A 24,371-nucleotide genomic window follows, 5' to 3' on the forward strand; every position below is an offset into this window, starting at 1 on the left:
TTGGCCAAGTTGTGGTACCTGTTATCTGATTGGACAAGCGCTGGCCTGTCTGTTGCAATGAGGACATTTCAAAGGATTAGGTCATGATCACGTCAGCTGCATCCACAGCTGATTCCATTTGTAATCAGCCAAAGGGGAGTGTCTTCTGCAATTAGTGATGCTAAATCTAATCATGGGAAGCCTTTAAAGGAGGACTCAGAGGAGACAGGTTGCATTCTTGCTTTGGCTGGTGAGCCTCTCCTGTGGAGTTCATCCAGGCCACTCATCGGAGTCGTTAGCTTCGCAGCCTGCCCTGTGGATTTTGGACTCTGCGTTCCTGCAGTCACGTGAGACACTTTTATAAATTTTATATTTGCAAGTGTTCCCTGTTGATTCTGTTTCTCTAGAGAACCCTAACTAATACAACATCCTATGGAGTAAATCCAAACTTGTAGGCTGGCAGTTATGATTTACTCATTCAACCATCCATCCATTCAACGAATATTTATGGGAAGCCTACAGTGTGTTAAACATTTACCTCACGGCTGGCAATTTTGTAATAGATAAGACAATAAAAAAATCATGGCCCTCATGGAGCTTCCATTCTGATAAGAATGTACTGACAATAAACAAAATGTAAACTTATAAGGTAGCTATAAACTCTACAGAGAAAAATAAAGCAAGAGACATCTTTTTTTTTTTTAAACAAAATAACGCCAGAGGGAGAGAATGCTGAGGGCATAAGTGAAAGGAATCCATTTTCAGTAGCTCCCCAGCGAAGACCTCATTAGAATGTAATATTTGAATAAAGACCCAAAGGAAAACAGGGCATGAGCCAAGTAGATAACTAGAGGAAAAGCAAGGACAAAGCCAATAAGGAAAGAGTAGGTCTATCATGCTGCACGTACAGCAAGGATGTCAATGTGACTAAAGCTGAGTGAGAAAGGGCAGAGGACCCGGAGGAGAGATGGAGAGAGTGGGGATGAGCTGTGGTGACTGTAGAAAGCCCTGGAATCTATAGTAAGGACGTAGGCTTTTCCTCCTACTTAGATGAGAAGGCATGTGGAGCAGAGGTGTGATACGAACTGACATGTTTTAACTGGATTATACTGGCTGTTTAGAGGACAATTGATTTTAAAAGGCTCAAGGGTGAAAGCAAAAAAGACCATTTAGTAGGCTATTGTAATTAATTAAGGGAGAGAGAGGTGGTTTGGATTAGAGTGATAGCAACAGACAAATAGAATTTGCCTTCTTTTATATTCAAAGTTCAACAGAATTTGGTGAAAGTTGGATACGGAGTGAAAGAAAGGAGTCAAGGAAGACAACAAGGTTCTCAGCCTAAATTCCTGGAAGGACTGAGTTGCCATTTATGAGTTAAGAAGTCTGAAAGAAGAGTGAGTTGAGGGGAGGTCCATTGATCACTCAGATGTAGAGGGGGAAGGGTCATCCTATCAACCTTTCTATCCTTACCTCTGTCTATGTCTCACTCAAACCCAGCCGGCATTTTCAAGCTTCTGAAACAGATGCACATTATTAAACATAGTATGTGCTAAGTACTGTATCTACATTTTTTAGAACTGCAGGGGGAGAAATTTTCAAGTTATTAACAAAGGGTTTGCTTTGCAACCTGTGTTTCATTATATCCCTCTTCTCTTTCAATAAGGAAGAAGCATATGCTCTGGCCTCAAGTTACACTATATAAAGAGAAATAAATAAGAGAGGCATATTATAGACTTTATCAATTTTTGTCCAATATAATTGCTTCAGGAGAATTGAGTCTAGTCAATGCTCCATTGACCAATACAGGGATTCAGCCCTTGAACTCTGGGAAAGGAGCTGCAATTGAGTGGTTAGAGGGAGGGTGGAAAGGAGACTGAGGGGAGCTAAACAGTAAGGAAATGGTGAGGTCCCGAGTGACTTCATATGTTGCCAACTTCAAGAATTAGATAGAACCTTTCAGGATGGGAAGTTGATGGTGATAAAAAACAGCAACAACAAAAACAAAAACAGATAATTTAAGTGTGGTTTATGGCTCCAACAGAGTAGTAGGCATATGAAAAGCATCATGAAGAAGCAGTAGCCAACTTTAATGTCAAGGCAGGTGATTCCATAGCACCCCAGTATGGGGAAAGGGACATAGAAGGGCTAAGAAAAGACCAGGAGCTGAAGGGGCTTGATGATGCAGGTGATGCACTTGCAGAGAAACAAAAATTTCTAAAACATAAAGAGGAGAATTGGACAAGCAAAGTTACATCTTAGTAGGGGCCAGAACAGGCAGGGGCCTTCTCCCAATGCCAAGATGTATCTTCCTGGGACCTAGCTGCCCCATGAGAGTGTTGGAGGAGTGAAGACAGGTCTGAACCTTCAAGTAAAAACATTTTAAACCTGAAAGTAATGCACGGACAGAACCTGAATTGGTTACTATCCAATAAGACTGAGAACAATCCAGAATGCAAACAAATAATAGATTAAGTTATCTGCTGTTAAGCAAGCAGAAGACTCAGTGTTAGAAATTGATTCAAGTTATAGAAATAAAGGAAGTTATATCTTTGCCTATCTCAACCTGAGACCTTCTTCCTTATTGTAATTAATTCTTATAATACCTGTAGTAGGTTGAACAATGGCCTAATCTCTGGAACTTTTAAATGTTAAGGCATAGACATCGCAGAAATGATTAAGAAAGACACTCTGTGATGGAGAGATTATCCTGGATTATCAAGGTAGGCCCTAAATGCAGTCACGAGTGCTTTATATGAAAGAGGCAGAGGGAAATTTGACCCAGACAGAAGAGGAGAAGGCAACATGAGCACAAAGGCAGAGACTGGAGTGATGTGGCCACAAGCCAAGGAATGCCCACAGCCGCCAGAATCAGGAACAGAACAGATTCCCCCCTACAGTCTCCGGGAGGAGTGTGGTGCAGACAACACTTGATTTTGGCTCACTGAAGCTGATTTCTTTTGTCTGGACTCCAGAACTGAAGGAATATAGATTTCTGTTGTTTTAAGTCAATAAGTATATGATAATTTGTTACTATGGCCTTAGGAACCTATGATAACAATACTCTAATGAGGAAGTTATTATATTTCCATTTTACAGATAATGAAACTGAGGTTCAGATTGACCAGTTTACTCAGGACTTCAAGGATGGCCACGAGTCTGACCCCAAAGGCCCTGCTCTTTGTATAGCACTGCCTCAGCTTTCACTGGCATTCTCACCAGCAGGGCACTCCTGCCTCCTTGACTGGCTCTATTTATATCCTGCTCATTCTTTCTGCAGCAGCTAAAATCTCTCTCTCTCTTGTGTTCCTAGAGTCTTATGTTTCCATTGTCTCAAATTCTTTTATTTGGAAATGTCTTCAATCAATATTTGCTAATTGACTGACAATAAACAGCCATATTCTGAGTGAAAGTGAAAAGAAAATAATGGGCGAAATTTCAAATTATATCAATCTTAACCTCCCATGAAAGTAATATAAATCGCTTGAATTTTACTGCATTAAAAAGGATGTTCATCTAAAAAGAGTGGAAAAATTAAACTGTATGTGAAGACTCATGATAAAAATATTTAAAAAAAAAAAACCTAGTATAATATGTGTGGTCACCAAGAAGCAGTGGCCTAGCATGGAGTTTTGTTGACTACATGCAAATAAAGTCCAGAATACCAACCTAGAAAGGAAAAGCGGGGGATAAAGTATTTGCAGAAAGGTTCATAGAACTATAATACCAAATATTCAAATAATGAATTATCAGCAATCAGGAAAAAGTTCTGATAACCTTGGGAAGAAAAATATCTTCAAACAAGGCTAGCAAAACAAGAGTGCATGTGAAAAAGCAAAAAACCTACTTTCCATATCTTCAAAGGCAATTTCTGATATTATTCTGTTGAAATTTTAGATAACATAGAGAAAGCAAACAAATGAAAGTCTGGAGGAGCACATGCAACTAGCATTTTCTACCTCATATGCTGACCTGGTGACCAAGATAAAACTTTCTTATTATAAAATCTGTGGGGTTTCTTTCCAAATTTTATTATATTAAGTACTCTTTTTAAAGATATATATCAATATTCCAATTTGTATGCATGCATTGCCACATGCCATCCCCCATTCAAGTCTCAATATATTAAAAGATTGAAGCCACAATAGTCCAAACAACCCTGGGAAGTATAATTATCAGCTAATCATATCATATGATTTGATGTGTGTTTATGCAGCTAACTAACTAAATACACACCTAGAAGGGAGAAAGTTCAACATGAAGATGCAAGCTTCTTAGACAGGAAAGTTGAAGAGGAAAAGAAAAATGCTGAAACGGAAGATGAGAAGCAGCTGAAGAGAACTTTTTTTGCCTAGGCTTAGACATGAAAGAGTATCATAAGACCTGAAGAGAGAAAAAACAAAACAAAATCAAACACTAGACCAGATGATTCCCAGTAAACTTTTTTTTGACTCCTCTCCTTTAGCCCCATTCTAAAAGCAAGCAGATTTTACTAATTCAGTAATCCTACTAAGTAACTCATTTTATTGAAGTACCCATAAGAAACATGTGCATTCTGTAACTAGGAGCTTTCTGCTGCAGAATTCAAAATCAACAATATGAACAGCTGTAACTCTTAATGAACTCAGGTACTTTTTGAGTAACCATTTGAGAAACGACTCTAGAAAGTTTTCTCATAAATTCATCGTGATTATTTTAAAGACCCTATTGAAATAACTTCATATATCCATCTAAAATACTATATTAAGAGATATTATTAAAATTTCAAAGATACAAGTCTATTAAAAAACTTCAGAAATTATTTCTCAGGTATTAGAAACTGCATTACAATTGTCAAATACCACTTAATGTAGGTGGAAAATTAAGCCCTCTCAAGTCACTTCAAAACAGCCTAACTAAAAAGGGGAGAGAAGGGGGCAAAAAAAAAAAAAAGCTTCAAAAAAAAAATGCTTTACTTAAAGATAAAACAAAATCTTCACATTACTTTTAAATTTATTTTTGTTTCTGATAGTTCACTAAGGTATTATGGTAATGGAGTGAAATATTACCAACAATAACAACATAATCTGTTTTCTATTTAATTTGCAGGAGCCTTTCCTTTAAAAAATAATAAAATGAAGAAGAAACGAAGAAGTTTCTTCTGAAACTGTTGATTTAACTTCAAAGTCTTTTATAAAATCTCAATCCTCTGAGAATAGAAAGTGTTCACCCATGACCTTCTGCCTGGATTTCTTCGATGAATCTACTGAAAGTACAGCGTGGGGCTCAAATAGAAACCTGAGTCCCCACTCTTTTCATCACTTGATAAGAGAAGAAACAAAAGTGGCTTTTACCTCTAATTCGCCCAGAAAACAATTCTTTGTATACCTTTGTTACAGGAAACTCCAGGAGACAAATGGTCCTTGTACTCCTCTGTGCTAGGTAGAAACTACATACATTTTGTCAATCTTATTTTCAGATAAAAACGAACAGCCTCTGGCCAAGCAAAACAAAAACTGGAGAAGCAAAGAATAAAGCAGGGCTCAATTTCCAAAAGGTTTCTTAACCTAAGAAAACTACTTTAATACAGGCAGGATCCCCCAGAAAATTGCCACTGCCAGGTTCAGCTCCCCAAGTGCAATAATAGGAAAATCTTGACACTTAAGCTTGATGGGTATAAAGGCTTTGCAGTTTATTCTTCAACAAATTGAAATGTCATCATCTCAACACTTAATTGCAACTAGTATTCATATAACGCTTTATTTTTCTACAAAGTGTATGCATATGTATTATCTCAAACTGACTGGCTAAACACCTGAAGGGGTGAAAAACAATTGCCAGAAATTCTCATTTATCCTATGATTCCTTTAGGGACTAAAATGGGTAAATTTCCATCTGGGTACAATATGTGGATTCCTTTGGCTTATTTTCTCAGCTTCTTTCCTCTATGTACTTTGTAATCTACCTAAGTCTTTAAAAATCTCCTTAAAAGTTTTTCAAATTATGTTTACTTCTTTTTTCTGATTACTAAAATAATACATTTCCATTACAGAGCATTTTTAAAAATGCAGTCTAAAGCCAATCACAATCTATTTTTAAACCTACCAAACAGGAATGAGCATTTTTACATTTAAAATCATTCCCTTCTTGTCTTTTCCTTGGTCCATAGGAGTGGGTACATATTTTTCACAATATTTAGGAAGTAATGTATATACTTTCTGAGTATGTATTTATACATGGCTTTTCTTCCATCATTAGACCCTTACAAATTATTATACCCTTACATCTGTCCACATCAGTCTTCAGAGCAAGATCTTCAAAAGCATGATCAATAGCTGCATAACATTACATCCTATGACTGTACCATAATTTGTCACATTCCCCTATTATACCTTTAGGTTCTACTTTTCTAGTTAATGGATACTGTAAATAATACTATTTTGAACAGCCTTATATCCAATTCTTTTCCACATTTGCTCATTTTCACACCCCCCAATAGCAGTTCCTATGAGAGCAACACCTCCCAGGACACAATTCATCACCAACACTCCTGGTACCTCCTGCACCTCCGTTGTTTCTGGGACTCACAATTTACTAAAGGGTGTATGAGAATGGCAGGTGCCAGGAGGTATTCGGGTCATGTCAAGGAACAGCTTCTGAGCCATAAGAGAGGCAGCTGTGTCCTCCCACCTGCTCTCAGATGGAAAGGACGAGTCTACTTCACGAGGCTGAGAGTGGGAAGGCTTCCAACTGGCTTTTCCTCTCTCCTCTACCCACGCTGCAGGACTAAGCTGTCAGTCAGCTTGGACAGGTGAGAGTGTAATCTTTACTTTGTTTTCATAGGCATTTTGTGAAAAGGACAAGGATTTACGATTTACTGTCATTTTCGCTAAAATAAGTACACCTTGGAGATGCAGAGGAGTTAGCCAGGTGAAAATGGGAGGTAAAGGGCTTCCTGAAAAAGGTAACAGCATAAGCAAGGGTTCCAAGAAGCAGAAACTGTGAAGTGTACGTGTAAATTGCGAGGAAGGAGGGCGAGGCCCAAGGTTGGAGACGTGGAGTAGTCAGGTCACAGGCTGCTACAGGCCCCACTCAGGAACTTGGACCTAGAGTGTGAGATTTTATGAAGGAGGATCGGGTCTGCATTCAGATGGAAAACCGGCGTGTAAGTAGACAGGAAGGCCAGAGGCAAGGCTGACTAAAACCTGAGAAGAGGTGAAGAGGCCTGAACTCAGGTAATGGAGGCTATGAGGATATTCCAGAGAAAAAATGAGCAGTACCAGGAGGCAGACTTAGTCACAGGCACTTCCCACACCTTTACCAAGTTAATATTTTCCATCTCTGGCCTCTGTGTCTCCACCAAGCTCAGACCAGGCCCGCGTGATTCTCTGTATGGGATGACACACAGGGTCACATGCACTTAAAACCTTCACTTATTTCTACTGGTAATGAGAGTGGTCACAGTCCTGACGGTTGGCACGTAACAAACAGCTCAGAAGGTAAAACCAGGCATCAGTTTCAGACAACAGGCAAACACATGTGCCTCTTTTGTATATTAAAAAACCCGAGAAAAGTGAAGGAGCTGCGTCAAAGCAGGCAGCTGTAAACAGCTCCCTTGCTGCAGCTGTGTTGCCCTGTCTTAAAGAGATTGTGTGGCTATAGCTGCAAATGTTAAAAAAAAAAAAAAAAAGGTTCATTAAAAGCCTGAAGTCATTCATTTTGCTTATTAAAGCCACTCCATGATGATATTCACCACGGAAATCTCAGCTGTCCCTAGCAATGACACTAAAATACAATTAATTCCTCTTCCTGAGGAGTTTATAGGTATGTGCTTAAGGTATTATGTTAATTGCCACTGCTTCATACCACGGCTTCAATTAGACAAACACAGACCCCATTAAGTTTCAGAGGACTTGAAACTCAAGTCTCCTCTACACATAACCTCTTGATTAAAAACAGGGACTCCATCTGGGGAACTATGGTGACATCCAGTGGCTGCAAAGGAAAATATGCCAGTTATGAAACCTGGTTTATTAAATCATGAGAGAAGAGGAAATGTTTGTTAACATGTTGACATTTAAATTCAACGCCTAGCCTATAAAACTGTAGTGTGTACGACAACGGCCTCACCATAACCATGAGGCCAAGTTAGGTAAATCAGAGATTCATAACTTGCAAAAATATTTCAAAGACACATTATCTGTTGCTAGAAAATAAATGGAAACTCTTAAATCTAATACATGTTAGTATTCACGTAAAATTAACATTTATAATTTTTCTACCATTTAAAGATTTAATCTAAATAACAAAAAGAAAAGAACACAAGAAAGCTCTGGAACTAAATTTCTCCGAAGCTTTGGTCTAATGCATTGTTGATAAATCCATTAAACAATATTCTCACATCTTTTATTTTGTTTTAGCAATTTAAAGAAATAGGAGAAATATACTCATATTTGTCTTTGATGCTGAAAGTTTAAATGTAATAAGTAGCTCAAATTAATTTTCAATGTTCTATTTTAAGCTTCTACATTAAAAGACTTACATATTTATTCCATAACATATAACTGCAACAGTCTCAATGAAAACTGAAGCTCAATTCATAGAGTAGATTTTTATTACTAACTTCAAGCTATTTCTTGGGGATAAACTGTACTGACAGTCACAAAAAATATTTTTTTAAATACTATAACTCCAAATGAAAAATTGTGATGTATAAGACACTAATTATATATTACGTAAATCAAGGGCTATATTCCTACAAGTGAAAATAAATGAAATAATTTGGAACATGGCAGATAACTATTAGGAGTTTACACCATACTTCTGGGAGATTAACTATCATGAGTAAAAGTTAAATTAGTCACAAATGGCAATGTAGGAAATAGTCCAAGTTTTTTCTGCCCTGGGAAAGTGGGACGGCAGATCACACTGGCCACTGCAGAGTGCTTTCAGAATTCTGGTTTTCTTGGCAGGTATAAAACTACCTGTGCTCAGCTGTCAAGATCAGCTGACAATTATCAGTTATCAACTTGGGGGTGCTGGAGTTCAGAATCCCTATGGAGATTGTCAAACTACACAATCTTCTTTTTCACAGGCTTCACCCTGTTTACTCCCTGAAACTTTGACATAGGACAGCAGTCTTCAAATTGGAAGCACACAGAAATTTTCTGAAGGGTTCAGGGAACACAGGTAGTTTTAAATGAACCACTTTGCAGAATCTTTTAAAACCTGATCATCCTAAGAACATACCTTTTCTGCTAATATCATCTTTCTTTCATTAAAGAAAGATGAACCACTTATCTGAACTGAATCTTATAATACTGCTTTGGGTGTAGAAACCTCTAATGCATCAAACAAAAGGACTCTAATGACTAGGTATAAAATTATTTCATAATTCTTTAGAGAAATTGAAAGAACTAATTGAACAATCACTAATAAATTAGGAAAAATAATTTTGATGTCTTATTACTATATATTTTCTGATATGTAATACAGGAGTTTTGGTAGGCTGAATGACGGCCCCCAAAAGATATGCATGTCATAATTCCTAGAACATGTGAATTTTACTTTATATGGTGAGAAAAAAGTATTTTGCAGATTAAATTAAGGATCTTGAGATGGGGAGATTATCCTGAATGACCTGCATGGGCTCTAAATGCAATCACAAGTGTCCTTATAAGAGCGAGGTAGAGAGAGATGTGACACAGATGGAAGAGAGGGAGATGATGTGAGCACAAAGGCAGGGACTGGAGTGATGTGGCCACAAGCCAAGGGCTGCCCACAGCTGTCAGACTAGGGAAGAGCCAAAGCACACGTTCTGCCACAGAACCTCCAGAGAGAGCAAGACACCCTAATTTAGCCCCAATAAGACTAAGTCAGATTTCTGGTTTCCAGAACTTTAAGGTAATAAATTACTGTTAAATCTCAGAGTTGTGGGAATTTGTAGCAATAGCCACAGGGAACTAATACAGTTCAAGGAATCAAAGGGCATCACCATAACAAACTACTTCCATTGTCATTTACTTTATGTGGCCACATTTTTTAGCACTTATTTCTGTAAAAATAGGAAAGGGGAGATTGTTGCTAAATCCTTTCTCATTCTAGCAGAAGAATGACAATTATTAGATAACTTATTGAAAGAATTTAAAGGGGAAAAAACCCTCCACAGCTTACTATACATAGGGATGTGCTTCCAATTAAACTTTTAAAGTTTACTCTTTGTATTTACAAATTTATAAAGTGCAGGGGCTACTTCTTTCTTCAAAAATAATTTAGGGAGTACATTCCCATGAAGAGAACCACTACAGACAACTCAAATGTAATACAAATAACTGATTTTATCAATTTCTCAAATATTTTTTCATTGTACTATTAAAAATCTGAAATTTCTTTAGCTTTCCATCAATTTGGATTCTGTGCTTTAACTCCAAAATTCCCATAACTATTTAAACAGAAGGGGTAGTAAATGTATATTTCTGCCATTGTTTCCACTGTGTACTGCATTTTGTCAACCATCAACAACCAAAAGAGTAGAGAAAAATACCAGCTATAATTCACTCTGTCCATTTTTCTTCATCTGAAGAGAAATCTTTGCCATATGATCCATACTCTAGTGAACAAAAAAGCAGTGACTCCAGACTGCTTTTGTATCCTTACCTACACCAATGTGAGGCAGGTGCTCAAACAGGGTCCAGCTGTGGTCATCGATATAATGATTCTTCAGGATCAACAACTGGCAAACATCTCGGGCTGTTATGTCACTGGGTACCTCCAGAGCCCTGCTGGTTTCATCTTCACTGAATACTTTAATTACCTGTGTTCACAGAAACAGGAAAATTGCGAAAATATTCTGTAAAATATAATTCTAGTAAGTTGGCAAATAGCTAATTTTCTTACATAATGAATAAATGTTACCAATCCAAAACTTGTTTATAATATGTGTCAAAGTCACTTTATCCAGCAATCTCCACTCTCTTCTCTTCAGTGTCTAAGCTAGAGACCATGCAGTGACTACTCAAATGTCACTCAACGTCATTTTCCAGCCTGTTATAGTAAAATTTTTAAAAAACTATGTATTTCTCATCAATATTTAAAGTTTTCTATTCCATATTTAAGTCCTGTACTAAGCCAAGTAACATTGGTGAATTGGTCCCAGATATAATCAAATAGTATTAAGTGGTGGATAGAATAAGATTTTACAAAAAATTTTCTCCATTTCAAACGGGAGTTTTGGCAGAGGCTGGCTAGATGTTCACCAGATCCTTTTTCTTTTCTCCCTTGCAATTAGTTGTGCCAATGACTGAAGTCAATGGAATGCAAGCAAACTGGACGCTGACGTTCTCAGCACCAGCCCGTGAAGCTCCCCCACATTGTCCTCCATTCTCTTTCACCATCTTCCCTCCGGATGGAAAGGACCACAAGGACTTATGGAAGCGGGGAGCCCTGGGACAGAAGGAGACTGTGTTCCTGAATAGCCACACGGGAGGTGTCCAACTAAGGACACTCATATTAGGCTCTAATGTGAGTAAAAAATAAACTTTTATTGTGTTAACCCACTGTGAATTTGGATTTATCTGTTGAAAAATCTAGTGTTACCCTAAATTATACAGTATTAGAGAGAATTTCACATACCACACTCCCCTCAATATTTATTAAGCTGTGTTCTATGCTAGAATTCATGCATGCATCATCATAGGATAAATACCCATGGCGATATTACAGTAAGATCAACACACATACACAGGATACACCAGCGGGAAATCATAAGAAAATTTAATATAAAAAAAGCACATCTATTACAAAACCATGGACATGTTCAGTATTTTTAATAATTCAAATAAATGCAAATTAAAATGATTATCAATTCTGTCCTATCATTTATGTTTCTAAATTACAATTAATGACAATATTGTAAAATGTGTGCTCTCCTACAACAATAGGGAGGACAGAAATTTGTAAAACAATTGTAGACCTCTATTTGAAAGTATTTATTATTATCAAAAGCATTTATTCACAGGTTTGTTCCTTTGACCCAGTAATTTCATGTAGGGAAACTATTTCAACAAATCTATCCCAAACGTGGAAAATGGCTGTAGACACAAACATGCCCAGCAAAGCAGTATTTATAATATTATAACCTAAATATTTAAAAATAAAAAAATGTAAACTACAGTACTTTGACAGAATAGAATATTATATGGTCCTTTAAAATGTTGTGCCCTAGAAAAGCCATGTTTTAAAACTGATCCACTCTTGTGGGAGCAGCTGTTTCTTTTCATTCTGATTAAAAACTGTAGGGTTGAAACTTTTTATTAGATTATCATTATGAGATGTGACATACCCAACTGTGGGTATGACCTTTTGATTAGATGGAGATGGGACTCAATTCATTCCAGGTGGGTCTTGATTAGTTTACCGGGATCCTTTAAAGAGGAAACATTTTGGAGAGAGCCACAGCCTATAGAGAGCCAAGAGAAACTTCCGAGCAGAGCTGACAGGGAGAGAACAGAGACAGACGTCTGGAGATGCTTGGAGCCTAGCAGATGTCATCATGAGATGTGAAGCAAACTGGAACCTAGAGAGAGCCAAGGGAAGCCAAGAGATGGAAGCCAGCCCCACAGAAACAGAGTGAGGAACCCCCACAGGAACAGAGGCTGAAATCAACTGAGCCCAGGAACAAGGGATCGGCAGATGCCAGCCACATGACTTCACAGCTGACAGAGGTGTTGCAGACCTGTTGGCCTTCCTTGAATTAAGATATCTTTCCCTGAATGCCTTAGTTTGCACATTTTTATAGGCTTAGAACTGTAAACTTGCAACATATTACATTCCCTTTTTAAAAAGCATTTCTGGTATATCACAGTCCAACAGCTTAACAAACTAATACAAATGTTATTCAAGGAAATTATACAGTAACTCTTAAAAATTCTTAAGTAAAATAAAGTCAAGACATCAGCATATGTGTTCAATAAAACAATGAAAACATACTTGTTGGTTTTTGGCTCACCAGGACCCGCTGCTCTTCTTCTAACAGCATTTTGATTTCCTTTTAGAGCTCCACTCCCCCCTTCACCATCAGTCTTTATGTTTCTGGCAGTTCCACCTTCAGCTCAGCAATGATGTGCTGGAGCTACGGGAACTAGCTTGCAAGAAGTAACTGTTAAACATTCAGGAACTTTTCATGCCAGGCACTGAAATCAGCCTAATGGGAGCAGTTATACCACAGAAAACAGGAAAAGCTACCCTTCCACCTTTGTGTGTGTGTGTGTGTGTGTGTGTGTGTGTGTGTGTGTGTGTGTGTGTGTGTGTGTGTGTGAGACAGCCAGTTTATTACTGCACCATTACCTCAGTTCCAGGGAGGAAGATGTTATGCAAATTGACCCATCAGCACTCAAGATTCCCCCAGCAACAGTTATTACTTAAAAGATGGGCACATGATCTGATCAGGGCCATTCACAGCTAATCAAGATATTTGCTCACATGACCACAGAGTGGGCTCTCTTTTCTGTGGGACTTAGAAGATGTAGGCTGTTCACAAAGAGAAAGCCTGTGGACAAATGGGACCCACATGGAGTATGCCATGCCAGAAGATAAAAAGACATTCTTTATGATTTTGTTTGAGCCCTTGGACAAAGGAATATTTGAAGTCTTTGTGTTTTGATCATATGTATGCTATGCAGCTTTAAGTTTCTGGTGGTAATACCCACCTACTTATCTCCTTTGTGCATGCCTGCCCCCAATTAATTTTCCATAGTACTAGCAGAATAAACCTTCTAATAGACAGTCCAGTCAGGTCACTCTGCTACAAATTCTTCAATGGCTCCACACCGACCTAACTCAAATAGCTCTCTGTATTTATTAAGGATCCATGCTAGGTGTAGGCCTTTTGCAAAGTGCTTTAACATAAGGTTGTCACAGAGATGCCTGTTGCTCTAAGAGAGTGTAAATCCTGGTGGGGAAAATGGTATAAAAAACAATAATTACAAAGTAGTGCTTAGAAGTGCAGCATTGTGACTTAATCATAAACGGGGGTAAAGGAGAGGCCAGAAAAAGATCCCTGAAAAGTAATTTTAAAGCCAAGACTTTGAGAAGGAGCAGGCAGTAGGCGGGCAAAGAGAGGGTAAGGGCCATTCAGGCAAAGTGAACAGGAACTGTGCAAAGTCCCTGGGGCTAGAAGGGGCTTGGCAGCATCCAAGTATTAAAATGAGACCAGGATAACAGGAACGGCAAACAGGGAGAATGGTCCTAAGGGAACTGAAGCGAGACATGATTGTGAGGTTTGGTGATGAAACATAAATTCACAATTGATAGGAGAATCATTCCACTTAAAGGGTTTTAGCTTCCCAGTTGCTAAAACAAATAATATGTAATGGGTTGGCTTAAACAACAGGAATATACTGGCTCAGTTTTGAAGCTAGAAGTCTAAAATCAAGGCATGAGCGATACAACGCTTTCTCCCTGAAGGCTGTGGCATTCTGGGGCTCACTCTGCTTTGTCCTTGGCTTTTCTGTCACAAGGCAATGCACATGGCAGTCCTTTCTCTTGGGTTTCATGGAATTCCAGTGTTTTAGTTCCCTAGGCTACTCAAAGCAGGTATCATGAAATGGGTTAGATTTAAATAATGGGAATTTATTAGTTTACAGTTTGAGGTCATGAGAGTACCCAAATCAAGGCATCATCAAGTCATGCTTTCTTCCCAGAGATTGGCTACCAGTGATCTTTGGCTCCTCAGCTCGTCTATGATACGGCAAGGCACGTGACAGTATCTACTGCTTCTCCCTTCTCTTCTGGGTTTGTTGCTTTCTTTCTCCTGTGGTTTTCTCTCTCTGCATTGATCCCATTTAATAAAGGACTCTAGTAAGAGGATTAAGACCCATCCTGAATAAGCTGGGTCACACCTTAACTGAAATAGTCTCATCAAAAGATCCTACAAGAATGGATTAACTGTAAGAACATGCTTTTCTGAGAATACACAGTTTCAAACCACCACGGACAGCTTCTGGCTGTTCCTGTGGCTTCTCTCTGTGTCCAATTTCCATTGTTCTTAAGGACTTCAGCCTTAAGAATATTGGAATTAGGGCCACCCTCATTCAGTGTGGGCACACCTTCAATAATAACATCTTCAAAGATCCTATTTACAAATGGGCTTACACCCATAGGACCAGGGATTAGGAGATGACCATGTATTTTGTGGGGGACATGATTCAATCCCAACAGTTTCCCTTCTATATCCCCATAAGACATGTTCTTCCCACATGCAAAATATATTCATTCCGTCACAACCTCCCCCAAACCTTAATCCATTTCAATAGCAATGCTAAGTACAAAGTCTCATCAATATCAGTTAAGAGTGTGGTTTGTCCTGAGACAAAATTCCTCTGTTGCTGGACCTGAGAAACCTATAAAACAAGTTCTCTACTTACAATACATAGTGGTAGGGCAGGTATAGGATACTCTTTCCCATACTAGAAAAGAAAAATTAGAAGGAAAAATAGGGTCACAGATTTTAGGGCAAAACTTCATTATCTTTTTTTTTTTTTTTTTTTTTTGCATGGGCAGGAACCAGGAATCGAACCCGGGTCTCCAGAATGGCAGCTGACAACTTTTGCCTGCTGAGCCACTGTGGCACCCCCCAAAACTTCATTATATTTTGAAGCCTGAGATTCATATACTGATTGACGTTTGTCCTCTGGACCTGATGGAGTGGATGACCTACCCCTAAGAAGCTCTTGCACAGCAGCCAAGTTCCCCCTGAACACTGGGGTATAAGCCCCAATCTCTCCAACCATCAGGATGGTGGCAAAGCTTTCCGTTAATGCTGGGACAGATGACCTGCCCTTTCCACATACATGGGTGGACCTGTTATTAGCCTGAGATCTTTTCAGTCCAGACCATTGCTTCATTGGTTCTGCCCTAGAAGTCATTCTTCTTTCAAATGATCCCTTTTCTGCCCCCTTCAGTTCAGGCTAGTAGTGTTTCAACTCCTACAAATTTTGCAAAAAACCTTCTTGGCTTTACATGCAATTTCACAGCATCCAAACCATTAGGCAATAGAAATCTCCCCAAATCCTTCCTGGGTATCTGCATTTCCAATCCTGGCTTCCCTGAAATGGCTGACTGGATTTATGTTCAGCTCACACCTTCCTTAGTGTGTGAGCCTCACGTGGAACCCTGTTCTCTGGACAGTCACTTCCTGACAGCTGAAAGAGGTCCCTGATAGAGCTGTTTCTCGCCCTAGTTTAAGAGCATATTATCTAAACAGGCTGAGAATTTTCAAAATCATCAATCGTTGGTTCCTTTGTACTTAAGAGTTTAATTTTCACTCTATCCCTTTCCCCCACATTTTACTATAAGATGCGAGGAGAAATCGGAGTGTACCTCCTACCCTTAGTTTGGAAATTTCCTCAGCCAAATATTTAAGTTCAATGCTTTCAAGTTCTGCCTTCCATCCAACATGAGAACAAAATTTAGCTAAATTCTCTGTCGTTTTATAACATGGATTTTCTCCAGTTTCCAATAATACAGTCATCATTTCCTTTTAAGGCCTCACCAGAAATACCTCTAATGTCCATATTTCTACCAACAGACTCTTTGAAGCAATCTAAGATGTTTCTACCAAGGACCTCACAGTTCTTCAGTCTTTTCTCATATTCAATTCCAAAATCCCATTTCACATTTTTAGGTATATGTCCTAGCAGTACCCCTTTCTGATACCCAAAACTGTTTTAGTTTCCCATCTTCTAAAACAAATATCATACAATAGTTCGACTTAAACAATGAAAATTTATTTGCTCATGATTCTGAGGCTGAAGAAGTCCAAAACTGACACATCAGCAAAAAAAAAAAAAAAAAAACTGACACTTCCTTAAGACTGGGACATTTTGGAGCTGGCTGCTGGGGTTCTTGGTCCATGGCTTTTCTGTCACAAGGCAATGCACAGAGCAGGTCTTCTTCTTTCCCTTTCAGGTTCCATGGATCTCTAGCTTCTGGCTGCTTGCATGGCCTCTTCTGTGTCTAATTTCCTTAGCTTATAAGGAATTCAGCCGTATTGGGTAGGGCCCACACTCATTCAATTTGGGCGCACCTTAAGTAATAACATCTTTAAAGGTCTTACTTACAAGGTTCATGCGTATATGACCACAGGTTGGGACCTGAACATGTCGTTTGAGACAGTAAATGAACCTGTGGACATGGAAAAGGTTGACAAGGGACAACAGGAAGGTTTAAAAGAGAAGAGTGCCTAGGACAGAATCCTGAGAAATTCTAATATTTAACGATGAGAGAAGAGGAGATGGCAAGGAAGCCTGAAAGGTAAAGTGAGGTAGAAAGAGAATGAGGGTATTATGCGAGTGCAACGAATGAAGTCCAAACTCCTTAGCATGCATACTGTGCTGGTTTGAAATGATGTATGTACCCTAGAAAAGCCACGTTTTAATCCTAATCCCATTTTGTAAAGGTAGCCGTTTCTTCTAATTCCTATTCAATACTGTATGTTTGAAACTGTAATCAGATCATCTCCCTGGAGGTGTGATTTAATCAAGAGTAGTTGTTAAACTGGATTAGGTAGAGGCGTGTCTCCACGCATTCAGTGGGTCTTGATTAGTTTCTGAAGTCCTATAAGAGAGGAAACATTTTGGAGAATGAGAGCGATTCAGAGAGAGCAATGTAGAACGACATAGCCACAAGAAGCAGAGTCCACCAGTCAGCATCCTTTAGAGATGAAGAAGGAAAATGCCTCCCGGGGTGCTTCATGAAACAGGAAGCCAGGAGAAGTAGCTAGCAGATGACACCATGTTAGCCATGTGCCCTTCCAGATGAGAGGGAAACCCTGACCATGTTCACCATGTGCCTTTCCAGATGAGAGAGAAACTCTGACTGTGTTCACCACGTGCCCTTCTACTTGAGAAAGAAACCCTGAACTTCATTGGTCTTCTTGAACCAAAGAATCTTCCCCGATAACTTAGATCGGAAATTTTTATAGACTTGCTTTAATTGGGACATTTTCTCAGCCTTAGAACTGTAAACTAGCAAGTTATTAAATTCCCTTTATAAAAGCCATTCTGTTTCTGGTATATTGCATTCCAGCAGCTAGCAAACTAGAACACATACTCTTCAGTAAACTAACTTTTTGGAAGAGGTCAATCTGTGATTTCTAGCCAAATATGATAAAATCTTGCAATCTATTCTTTCTTAGACAGTTGCACATGAGGCACTGTCTACCCTGAACACACTTCAATACCCATCAACAAGATACTTTATTTGGCATATTTCTACTTATCATTAGTCTTGTTTCAATGACATTTCCTGTAGAAAGTCTTCCTTGATTTTCCAAGGCTTTGTAATGTGTCCCTTTTATGTGCTCCTATTTTGTAATTTTCTGTTGGCAACTCTTCCTTCATAACTGTGCTAGTAAATTCTTCTAAGGAAAATCTCTGTTTATTCATCATTTATCATTATATCTCCAGAACCTACCCAGGGCAGTACATGACATAATAAACATCTGTGGAATGAATGAATAAATATTTTACTTCTTACAAACCACATCCTAAATACATATTTGTAAAATTTAATTAATAAAAATGTTTTCTACAAAAAGTATACATTTTTATACTTAGGAAATCAAAATTCTTCTCAATGATTAACAGACACAATTTTTTTTTATCGTAAAAACCTTAGACTCAATATTAGAACTGACTGAATTAGAACCAACTCAATATTGCTGTTAGTGGGCAGTTCCAGGATTTGAAGTTACTGAGGCAGTTATGGTGTACTATAAATAAGGCTGAGAAAATAGACTGTTAAATTCAGATGCAACTTTTCCTGACCTTTTGATGCAATTCATTCAGTTTAATACATGTGGTTTCAGTGTTTCTCAGGCTTGCATCTGGGTATGCTATTGTTTCTAATTGTGTGCCTGTGCTAGACAACTGGCACAATTCTCAGGGCCATTGAGCTTGGCTCTCTCCTTTGAGAAAAGTAACCACACTTTCATTCTGAAAGGATGCCTTGCTTTCCACTAAATATTCATGCTGCCATGGTTGCAAATGCTTGGATCAAGCACTGGTACTCCTACCAAAAAACACATGAAGATGACCATTCCTGAGAGGAAACAAGGATCTGGATGGGGGTTAGTCCTTCATGTGGAGTTCCCTAGGAGGCCTGCTATATATTCCATTCCAAAAAATACTGGGCAACCGGAATGCCCTGACAGCTTCTGAAAAGTTTTCCTGCACTTCATGACTACACTATGTGTTTTCTTACAGTAAACTCCTATCACCTGAGGTAACATAAGCATACCTCTTATTTTGCATGCACTGTCTTCCATTTCAGAGAAGCTATGAAAACAAAAAGCTACAGGCATTCTAAATTCCAAGCCAAATTCAAGAAAAGTGCAGGAATTGATCAAGAGACAGTTAGGAAAAAATGAAAATGATAATTAACCAATCAGGAAATGCCATCATTTCTGTTCAGATTACATTGCTGCAAATATGAAAGAATTAAGTTGCCGAGGACAGAGAGACACACACATTTAGAGGGGCTGAGCCAACTTACATTTATGGAATAGGTGCACATTCTCCTTTTAAATAACTAACACCAGCTGAGAGAGAAATTCAATACTTTAGTTTGCGCTCCATTTCAAGCCCTAACGTTATTTTTTTAAATCCTTTTTAATGCTGATATTTGTTCAAAACATACATTCATCTATGAACGATGAAATAATATTCAGGTTGATATTCCACAGCAGTAAGTTTCTGTCATCTTTTAGATCTGTTTAGTATTACAGAAATTCCTTATACTACCAATGGGGTGTCTTTGTTAACAAAGCTCATTTTATTTCTATTTATTTTTCCTTAAATAATAGGAAAAAGGAAACTAAGCTTGAAGTCTCTAGGAGAGTCGAATATGTCTCTTACCAAAACCAAACGTTCCTATTAAAAAAAAAAAAAGAAAGAAAAAACAAAGTCACAAAAGCTACATGACAAGTATGGGTTAACTCAGTTAAAGACTAATGATCATGTAAAAACAAAAGCAGAATGGTTCTTAAGAATCATTAGAACAAAATAGTGGTTTCCTATTTCCTCTATGTAATGAGAGATAAAAAGAGATTTAAAGTTTATATAATCATGTTATTTAATAAAGGGATATTTACATTTCCAGTTGAACAGCCCAACTTTCCAAATTGCTCCATAAAGTGAAAAAACAAAAAAAAATGGAGGGGGGGAGAATATTATACAAATTATTTATTTACAAGAAGACCTAGGCTCTAAAGAAGAACAGGAATTTTATTTGTTTAACCAATGGATTGAAACTTGACTAGCGAGAGAGACATGGTCCTGATAAGGTCTGTCTGTAACGTCCCACCAGCATAAACAGAAGGACAGAAGGAACGCCCAGGGTCAGCCAACACAGTACACACAGGCTGTGTTTGGTGAAGCCCTTCTCTGTCACTGTAAACCTGACCATCAGAATAACCTCGGCCTTTCCAGTAGTTTACAGCTTTCTGAACTGCACTAGGAATAGATGGCATCTGACAACAAAAATTTAACATATAGAAACTGTAGCCCCATGCAGCCAATATGCTGGAATGTGTGTTGAGCAGATTCCTGTTTTGGCTAACATCTTATCAATGCATGTGTACACACTTTATACATTAACCTCTCTAGATTGTTCTCCATGAGAAGTAAGTAGAGGAAAGAGGAAAGAGATTTTAAAAATCAGCACACCGGCTATAAAGGAGTAGACATAACAACGTCAAAATACATGAGATAGCAAGAAATGGTAACTGTTCAGGAAAGGCCTGAGGCCTCTCTAGAGTAAGCAGAGAGAATATTTGAAATACACAGAATTTAATTCTAATTAAATTTTTAAAAAGTCAATTAAATATGTATCCCATTGCCCCCAAAGCACATGCAGTATCTATCAGCTATCACTACCCAAAATTCTGATTCTAGAACATAATTTGGAAAGCCCTTAGGAAAGAACAGAACAAGGACAGACAGTCAACCCATGTAGGGTCTTTCTCCTCGAGGAATGGGATAGTGTGGACTAGCCCAGCTCCTTTTCCTAAATGTATCCCCCCTATAATATGGGACATGAACTCAGGTTGTTATCTGGTCGTTTGGCAATGCACAGACTGAAAAGGGGCACTGAACTTGCCATGATTAGTAAGTAATTCATTACTCCACAGGTTCCCCATTTATTCTTTGTTTCTTCAAAGGAAAAGAGGAAATGGGAGAGATGAGGGAGAGTCATTGAACAGATAAAAAAAATGTGCACATAGTAAACATAAATAAATAAGAATCCCTAGGAAAGATTGAGAGGAAGAAAAAAAAAAAAAGAAAGAAAAGAAATACAACTAAAGAGGGGAAAAAAGATAGTTGTGGCATGGTTAACTTCTGTAACAAAACTTTCTACTTTTAGAAAACCATGCCACATTTATCAAGTTTATTGACCAAAAGTGCATAAATTCTTAAACAGAAATATATTCATTGATTTATTATACTGATTAATATATAGATTAATGCATAGTTAGCAGAAAATAAAAACATAATAAACAGGTCATACAGAAATTTGTTCTCAACTAGGTCCCAAAGTAGAGTTTATTTTTACAGCCCTTTCAAAGTATATACTCTAACTACAGGATTATAAACCCATTTTCTAATGTTTCCAATTTTTCTACTATTTTTAGCAGATAGGTAATGCATCTAAATCATACGAAATAGTTTTTATATCGAGGTCAGAATAGCCCTGGATTTTTACAATCTTCTAAATAAGGAATGCAGTGCCCTAAGATAAGTGGAGACATTCTTACATATTTTGAATTAAGAACTCAATGTGCAACCTTGAAGGGAATGGGAAATAATATATTCATTATTACTTATTCCAAATCTTTAAAAGTAGTTTTTTAAATGTTATATTTTAAAGACAAAGCCTGTTTCAAAAGACTCTAATAGTTCAAGAAAAGTTGTTGCTTTCTTATTACTATACCACATTATTTTTTTACTTGCTGTCAAACATTTACTAAGAGCAAAAGAGTATACGGGTTATAGAAATCAGGTGGCAGGGAAAGTTTCAAATTCTCTCCACTGAGAGATATTCAATAACATATTTTACTTGAGTGTGAGCAATTCCATTCAAAAGAGATACTGTCATCAATATCAGAATTATAGGAATCTGTTGACACAAACAGGTCCACTCCATTTCCTCGTGACCCCTTTCAACTTTATTTTATTCCCTACAATCCATGCCTTATTCTCTGTCTCCAAACACGTTTTGGTGTTTTTTGTTTTTTTTTTTCAGTTCTTTTGAAAGAGTCACACTCTTTCCTGACAGAGGATCTTTGCACATGCGGCTACCTCTGCTTAGAACACTGAGCCTTACCTTTCACTTCCTCTCACTACTCAGATCTCAGATAAAGCTTTGTTTCATGGGAAAATCTTCAATGGCCCTTCCAGGTTAGGTCCTGGCCCTCTGTTCCATGTACACATGTGTCTGTGACTATATAATTACTGTCAGCTTCTACTACTCAGGATACTATACGACAGAAGGTACCACATCAGTGCTTTACATCTTACAGCACTTTCAGCAGTTAGCATGGTGCCTGGCACATAATGGGCACTCACAAATATTCTTTTAGTGATGAATGCAATATCAATGTACAGCCATATATGAGACAATATTAGAGATTTCAAAATAGTACCTTTGAGACCTCACAGAGTTCAAAACCTACCTGGGGAGAAAAGAAACACATGAACAACATATCAAGTTCTTATGAAATTTGTGATTTGAACAAAGGTAGATTAGATGACTACTGTGGCTCCATTCAAGTCAGGTATTCTGTGAGAATTAGAGAAGAAAGAAAGTGGAGGATGATGACTGTGGTTAATTGAACACATTTAAGAATGCTCTTACATGAACTAGAACTAATGTACATCATACTAAAAGGCATTAATAGGGTGGTGAGAAAAACATAATTAATGCAAACTATGGACTATAGTTAATAGTAATATTGTAATTTTTTTATTAGTTTTAACAAAAGTACCATATCAAGGCTATGTCAATAATAGGAGGGTAAAAGGGATATGGGATTTTGGAACAATGAGAATATTCTCAAATTGTTTGCGGTAATGAATGTATAACTCCAATCACCAAGTTTTGCACACTTTGGATGGACTATTATGGTATGTGAATAAAACTATTAAAAAAGCAAATGGGAGGATAACTAGGAGGTACAAATATTACGAGCAAAGATGCAGAGGAAGAAAGGAGCAAGAAATAAGTAAGGAATAGTGAACAGACCGCTTTAAGATCAGAGGGGCAAAGTTAAACAGAACAGGTGAGGAAGCTCAGGTAGAAGGTGGAGAGGCCTGTGGCAGTAGTGCCTTCACCCAGCAGTGCTGAACATGGATTTCCATCGCGGTGGGCTAGCAAGGGGCCACCACGATAGGGGATCATTTTTGAGATATAAAAATTACAGTCGTACCTTTTTTTAATAGTTGGAACTGTTGAATTAAGTTTTAAAATGATATTTTACATGAATACAAAGTGGTAAGAGAATAAGTAAAAATACCCATGGTGACTGACTCATTTAGGAATAGGTTTGACAACTATTTACAGAAAACTTACCATACAATGCCTTGACCAACTGAGGTTTAATTTTTTTCTCACACTAAAACTACAGGCAGGGGGTGGGCCACGATGGCTCAGTGGCGAGTTCTCACCTGACATGTCAGAGACCCAGGTTCCATTTCCAGTGCCTGCCCATGTTAAAAAAAAAAAAGAAAACCTACAGGCAGGCAAAGCAAGCCTTGGTGAGGCAGCTCCATTGAGTCACCACAGCTCCCGACTCCTTGTGTTCCATGACCTCAAGGGATGGCTCTTATGCTTAAGGTTTACAGGACGGCTCTTTCCCACGCCAGCCCTGTACAAACCTTGAGGCAGGAGACATCTGTATGCTATTAGATTTCTACATGAAACTTATAGCATGCCTGGAAAAAGAGATGAACTAATTCAGACTTAAAGGATCTGTATTCCCCGAGATCCACACAGATCTTCCAGAGATCCTGGATATGACTTCAAAATGCAAGGATGAAGTTTTATGATATATTAATAATTTCCCATTCAACATCAGGCCAGAGAAACCCCATGAGGACTCATACTAGAAATGCCCCCACCTCTTTTTTGGGAGGGGGACTGAGCACAGCCTCTGCTGAGTGCCAGCATCAGTGACACTGATAGCAGGCCATGGCTAGGCTTTCAACCAAGAGAAGGCGTACTGCAAGCAAAGAGGAGCCCAGAACTTCTCCTTAAAGCCCCCTCTTTATCCTACTTCTCTATTCTTGACCTTTACTTCTCTCCCTGAATCCAGCCAAGAGCCCCAGAGACTATCCCTTCCTCTGGGCTCCTTTTCCCTATGG

At 38.2% G+C, this 24,371-nt stretch overlaps 1 protein-coding gene across 2 annotated transcripts in view; it reads right to left on the reverse strand.

Annotated features, from left to right (window-relative positions):
• Positions 1-24,371, reverse strand: part of GRB14 (growth factor receptor bound protein 14) — a 154,498-nt gene that overhangs the window by 37,737 nt on the left and 92,390 nt on the right. For both annotated transcript variants that reach the window (XM_077154020.1, XM_077154021.1), the window contains one exon: positions 10,612-10,768. In XM_077154020.1, the coding sequence (XP_077010135.1) occupies positions 10,612-10,768 (157 nt within the window). The remainder of the gene's footprint in view (positions 1-10,611; positions 10,769-24,371) is intronic.

The sequence above is a fragment of the Tamandua tetradactyla genome, chromosome 3 (genome assembly GCF_023851605.1).
Source record: "Tamandua tetradactyla isolate mTamTet1 chromosome 3, mTamTet1.pri, whole genome shotgun sequence".
NCBI lineage: Eukaryota > Metazoa > Chordata > Mammalia > Pilosa > Myrmecophagidae > Tamandua > Tamandua tetradactyla.